This window comes from Manacus vitellinus, unplaced genomic scaffold (assembly GCF_001715985.3).
Source record: "Manacus vitellinus isolate BGI_N305 unplaced genomic scaffold, ASM171598v3 scaffold_16_pilon, whole genome shotgun sequence".
In the NCBI taxonomy this organism is placed as follows: Eukaryota; Metazoa; Chordata; class Aves; order Passeriformes; family Pipridae; genus Manacus; species Manacus vitellinus.
This window is the reverse complement of record NW_021939189.1, coordinates 752,955-759,112: the sequence shown is the minus strand read 5'-3', so window position 1 is coordinate 759,112 and position 6,158 is coordinate 752,955. Positions and strand designations below refer to the sequence as shown.

General features: G+C 59.5%; 1 protein-coding gene across 1 annotated transcript in view; it reads left to right on the top strand.

Annotated features, from left to right (window-relative positions):
• Nucleotides 1–6,158, top strand: part of LOC103757008 (A disintegrin and metalloproteinase with thrombospondin motifs 7) — a 33,839-nt gene that overhangs the window by 17,915 nt on the left and 9,766 nt on the right. Inside the window, exons 17-21 of the mRNA XM_029958765.1 lie at nt 1,383–1,509; nt 2,041–2,340; nt 4,797–5,503; nt 5,674–5,914; nt 5,975–6,149. Of these exons, the coding sequence (XP_029814625.1) occupies nt 1,383–1,509; nt 2,041–2,340; nt 4,797–5,503; nt 5,674–5,914; nt 5,975–6,149 (1,550 nt within the window). The remainder of the gene's footprint in view (nt 1–1,382; nt 1,510–2,040; nt 2,341–4,796; nt 5,504–5,673; nt 5,915–5,974; nt 6,150–6,158) is intronic.

The following is a 6,158-nucleotide window of genomic DNA, read 5'->3' as shown; positions in this document are numbered from 1 at the left end:
AGGGGCGCCTTAGGAATTCCCGGGTCTTTGGTTTCAGGGCGTCTTAGGGGGGAAATAAAAGGGCCATCTGCCGAGGTCACGGCTCCGCTGCCCCCGCGGCGCTCACGGACCCGGCGCTTTATCAGCGCTTTGCTCCCGGCGCGGTGTCCTGTTACCGCCGGGGGTGTCCTGTTACCGCCCGGCCTTCCTCGGCGTCGGGAGGGAGACAAAAGACCTTTAGAGAAATCCCGGAGTGTGGAAGGGCTGGTGTCCCGCCTGGCTGGGCCTCTGCGTGGGGGAGCACGTCCAGGGTTTTACAGAGAGCACACGGAAGGTGCCTGCTGTGGCTCCATGTGTCAGACACTCGCTTCCCTCCATCCTGCCCCACTGCACCACCGGGGTCCCCGGGACAGCTTTTGGGGCAGCTGATGGAATGGGATGTTCTTGGCACACTGCCAGGGGAAGCAAGCACTTCCTTGAGAGCGGCCGGCACTGGAAGAAAGGGGAATTCAAGGACACTCGTGCTTTCTAGGTAGCACAGAGTGCCAGGAGATGGCTTTTATTTAAAACCAGCTTTGCTTTGCACAGTTTGAGACTTGCCTTCCAGAACAGAAGGGAAATACAGGAGTGAATCTGTCAGGAGTCGGGTGAGGGTAAGCAGCTGGAGGAGGGCTGAGCCTCTCCCCCTGGGCTGGATAATGGAGTGAGCTGAGACATGGATTTGGGAGAGCTCAGGGTGAGCCTCTGGTCAGCCCCAGGGGCCTGTAAGCTCCCAAGTGCTTGAGCCAGAGCCCAGCTCAGCAGCCTCAGCAGGGCTCTGTCAGCCTCAGCTGGTGGCAGCGGGTCGGTGACAGCTCTCCAAGGCACAGGTCAAGTATGTGTTACAAAAACGGGGCCGAAAGCCGGATCGAGGCAGCGTGCTGAGGTCACCCCTAAACACATCACCCCCCAGTGCTTCGAGGACACAAGGCTTCAGCCAGAGATTTGTCCCAGAGCTGTGGTGGGGCGGGGCTGCCAGCAGAGCTGAGTGCTGCCTGCTGGCTCCCTTCAAACACAGCCCCCAAAATTCCCCCGTGCACACAGGCTCCTGTGGCTGGATGGGGCTCTGGGCAGCGCTGCCAGGCTGGTGCAGCACCTCCACAGTCACCCCTCCTGCCCCAGCTGCACTGGTGCCTCGGGGCTCTGCAAGGGCACTGGAACCTTGGCACATTTGGGTCTGCAGCTTCAAGTGGTGGTTTCCTTTCCCCTGTTTTGGTGGCTCAGACTTACCAAGGGCCTCTTGTCACCTGCTGGCAGAGGGTGCTGGGTGGTTTGGTGTGGTTTCCAAAGCGGAGCCGGTGCCTGTGTGGGTGGTTTGGTTTCCCAAGCCCCTGCAGAGCCCGTGCCCGTGTCCATGCCCGCAGGGGTGCAGCGGCAGGTGGTGCACTGTGTGGAGAAGCTGGCTGGCATCGTGGAGGAGCGGTTCTGCGACGCACTCACCCGCCCCGACGACCAGCAGCGCCCCTGCAGCGAGGAGCCCTGCCCGGCCAGGTCCAACCCTCCCCTTCCCACCCCTCCTCAGCTCATCCTTAGTGTCCAACAGCCCTGGGGGGTGACCAGAGTGGGGGGACCTCGGTCACTGCCGTGCCAGATTGCCCCAGGATGTGTGCAGCTCTTCACACCTCTCCTCTCCCTCATCCACAGGGATGGATCCCAGACCCTGTGCTGGCCCATGAGAGCATCCCTGGGGTTGCCTGACAGCTGCAGGGTGTTGCATGTCCTCAGGCTATGAGCTGCATAGCAGGTCCCATCCTGGCAGGACGCTCCTCTCTGTGCACAGAACCATCCCTGGCACAACTCAGGGACTGACCCATCCCTGACCCTCCATCCGGGCTCCCTGGCCTTGGGCTGACGCACAGGCTGCAGTTGGGATCCTCATTCCCCCACGGCCCCACGGGATGGGCCACAGGATGGAGCCCAGCATGTGGGTGCTGGCTCTGGCTGAGATCTTTCCCTCTCCCCTTTCCTTTTTCCCGTCCCCTTTTCCCGTCCCCTTTCCCCTCCCTGTGTGTCCCTGTGCAGGTGGTGGGTCGGGGAGTGGCAGCAGTGCTCGGCCTCGTGTGGCAGCTCGGGGCTGATGAAGAGGACAGTGCTGTGCATCCAGAGCGTGGGGCTGGACGAGCAGAGGGCCCTGCAGCCTGCAGCCTGCCAGCACCTCCCCAAGCCCGATGCCACCGCGCCCTGTCACCGGGACGTGCCCTGTCCCTCCCAGTGGGCTGTGGGGAACTGGTCCGAGGTGAGAGGAGCGCCGGGGAGGTCCCAGTGTCTGGCAGAGCTGGTGGGAGCTGGGGACAAGGTGCCCCCAGACACCCTCAGCGATGGGTGTGCCTCCTGCTCACAGGGAAAACCTGTGGATGTGTCTGTGTGGGCTCACCAGCTCCCATGGAGAGGTCTCAGAGTGAGGAAGAAGCACTGGGCTGTTTAACTGTGCCCACCTCTGAGCCTTGCTGCTCCCTCAGGGTGACAGCCACGCTCCCTGGGCAGGGAGAGCAGAAACAAGAGGTTTTCAGCTGGATGGGGCTTGGAGCACTGCTCTGGTGGGAGGCGTCCCTGCCCATGGCAGGGCATGGAACTGGATGATCTTTAAGGTCCCTTCCAGCAGAAACCATTTCATGATGTGATTTACGGTCATACTCTGTATAGCCTCGATTTATTTTTGTATTTCTGTGGGTCAGCTTAACCACAGGTTGAGGGTTTCAACCAGAAAATGATAACTCCTAATTTAAGCAGCCATTCCAAAAAGTGTTCAGCATGAAGGCAAATATCAGGAGAGAAAGGAGAGAACCTGGGAACGGGGCTTGTTGCTAAGGAACAGCCAGGATCGAATGTGAACAGAGAATTTGAAGGCTAAATGAGAGAGGGAGTTAGAAATATTTTTCTAGGGGCCCACAAAAGCCAAAATTAAGGGCTGAGAGAGATGGATGCAATGGTTTAACGGGAAAATCACGGCTTGATGGTGGGTCAGTGCTGGGCAGGGCCAGCCCCAGCCCTCACTGTTGTCCTCTGTGGTGTTGGCATGGACAGATCTGTGAGCTCAGGAGAAAAGTGCTCAGGATTTTGGGTTTCTGTCCTTTTCCTGTCCTTTAATTTAAAGCAAGAGCTATCTTTTTTTCTCTGTTTCCACCACCACTGTAAGTAGGAGAATGAGAAGGGCTTTGAAGTTTCCCAGAAACGTGGTCCTTCTGGCAGCAGTTCCTAGCAGGGGTTGGGGCTGGTTCTGTCTGTGCAGACCCTGGGAACGCGTGTGCCTGTCCAGCACCAGAGCACCCGACACCAAAGGGGTTCTCTGGGGTTTGGGTAACCCAGCAAACTGCTTAAACACCAGGACTTAGTGCCTTCAGAAGGACCCTAAAGCAATGCACATCCAGCTTTATGGACTTTCCAAGGAAGTTGGTGCAGTCAGAAGGATGATTTGTTGTCCATTAGTTCCCAAGGGGGAGCGTCTCTCTCCTGGCAGGAGCATGACCCAGCTGGCTGTGGTGGCTCCTGCTCAAGGCTGAACCCTCCTGTGAGCTCTGTGTGTTCCTCCACGAGGCTCCTACCAGCCCTCATTCCTTATCTGTGTCCCAGAGGCTTCCCTGATAACCCAGCCTTGGCAAATAACCCCCCTGCTTCCCCCCTGCAAGCACTGCCATACCTGGAGTTTATCTCCTGGATGGAGCTGGAGGCCTTTGCTGGGAAATTTTAGCTTTGTGGGAGTTGATCTGTTTTCCCTGGGTTGGCAGTGCCATCCTAGGGGGAGAAGCAGCCTCCTTGCAGCCCTCTCACAGATGTTGATGTGGGGTAATGTTTTATTCCAGCTGGTGGAAATGCCTGTGGTGGCCACGTGGTGTTATCAGAGAATCCTGGAATGGTTTGGGTGGGAAGGGACCTTAGAGCTCATCTCATGCCAACCCCCTGCCATAAGCAGGGACACTTTTCACAAGTCCAGGTTGCTCCAAGGCCCAAATGCAGCAGAAAATGCTGCTGATCTTTCCAGCCTCTTGGTTTCTTTTTACTGACCCGTCTGAAAGAGCCCATTATGGTGGGGCCAGGGTGTCCCCCACAAAGCTCCTTACTGACCTTTGCCTTTTCCCTACTCAGACAACACCCACGTTGTTATTCCCTGCTTCAAAAAATGCTTTTCCAGAAGAAGAGATGCAATTCATGGCGATAGGTCATAAGAAAGGCCTATTAGATCATCTTATCCAGTGCCCCTCCCAGTGCCCATCTCCCGGGAAAACTGTTTCTGGCTGGAGTGCAGGTCAAGGATCACCCTGAGCAAAGTACCCCTCAACACCAGCCCTGCTAGGGACGGTCTCTAACAGGACACAGCCCCAGAATTCAATTTGGGCAGCAGTGGCACCAGTCCTCCCTGCTCCTGACTCCTGGTGCAGGGGGCCCCCTGCCACCAGTGGGAATGGCACAGGAGGCACCTGGGGACCCGGGTGGGTGGTGGGAGTGTGGCAGAGCAACGTGGAGCCCCTGTGCCCAAAGCATTGTGGCACATGGGACAACCAAGCACCCCCTTTGGCCTCTCAGAGGGGGGCTCTGGTGAGGGGCACGGGCGCTGCTGCCAACCCCCTCCCCATCCCTGCTCCTCCTGCCACCCCACAAGCCCCATGCCACCATCCCTGACGTTTCCCTCCCTCTTCCCTCCGCCAAGTCTCGGTACCTGTGGCAATGGGAAACCCAGCGGCGCCCTGGTCCACTGCCAGCAACAGCTCGGGGGCCGCAGTGTGAACCCGCGCAGAGGCCCCGCACCGGAGGCTCCCTGCTCCGGCCCCCATGCCAGCCAGGACACTCCCTGCTTCCCGGCCGCCCGTGCCAGCGGACACGCGACACATGCCCAACACGGACACTGCCAACACGGACTGGTCTGGCAGCGGCTCCTCCAGCAGGGAGATATTCAATGAGATCCATCACGTCCCCAGCAACCACATTGCGAAATTTAACCCCCTCATCCCAAACATTCCCGAGTCCAACGACGTCAATGTCATCCCTGAGGAGGACTTCCCAGCCGCGAAGGGAAACGTCTTTGTCGATGATTTTTACTATGATTATAATTTTATCAACTTCCACGAGGATCTGTCTTACTATCCCTTCACGGAGAAGGAGACTAAAGGTGAGGAGGCAAAGCCAGAGCTGAGCAACAACGACGTGGAGGGGCCCTGGGAGATGCCCACTGATGTCCTGCTCACCACCGAGCTGGGAGGAGAGAGAGAGCACCATCTGGGCACCAAAGCCTCTGCTCCTGTGGATGAGGGAGAGATGGAGCCTGGGGATTTAGCCAGGAATGACTTCCTGAGCGTGGTCCCGGAGGATGCAGGATCAGCCACTCCCAAATACACCATCCCTGGGTTCCTGGGTGAGGAGGAGGGCCCAGTGCCGGTGCCCCGTTCCGAGGACCACCCACCCACCCAGCGCACCACGAGTCACAGCTCTGCCAACAGCCACGGCCACCCGGGCCCGGATGAGCCCCACGGAGCTGTGCTGACAAGGACAGGTCCTGTGCAGGATGCTCCAGCCCATGGCCTCAGTCCCTGGGGTCCCCACCCGGCTGATCCCCCCACTCCACTGCCCACAGCCCGGGCAGTGCCGGGAGTGGGGTGGAGGTATCCGACATTCCCGGAGTGCCCGGGAGCCGTGAGGGCCCTGTGGGCAGTTTGGGGCCAGGTCACCCCGGCAGGGAGGGGCACGACAGGGCCGGGTCTGCAGGGACAGGCCTCGAGGACTCCAGGGAAATGGGTCTTGTCCTCCCTGGTGACACTACCGGTGACACCACGGAGCAGGACAGGGGGGCGGAAGTGCCGGGATGGGTGGTGGGCACAGAGGCAGTGCCATCAGATGGTAATGATGAGCATCCCCGTGGGACAGAGAGAGCAGATCTTTCCTTCCCCACCCTGCAGGGACCAGGGTGGGAGATGGGATGGAGTGCTGGCAGCACCCATCCTGCTGTGAGTCCCTCTCCTGTGAGTGCTGTTGGGGGTCCCACAGGGCAGGCAGGGCACCAGCCAGAGCTCCACAGCCCCACATCCCTGAGCTCAGCCCCCTGGGTGGTCACTACAGCCCTTCCCACAGCAGTGTTCTTGTCCTCCACTGTGCCCGGACCAGCCACCCAGCTCAGCTCCAGCAGCCTCACCCAGCAGGATGCCCTGGCC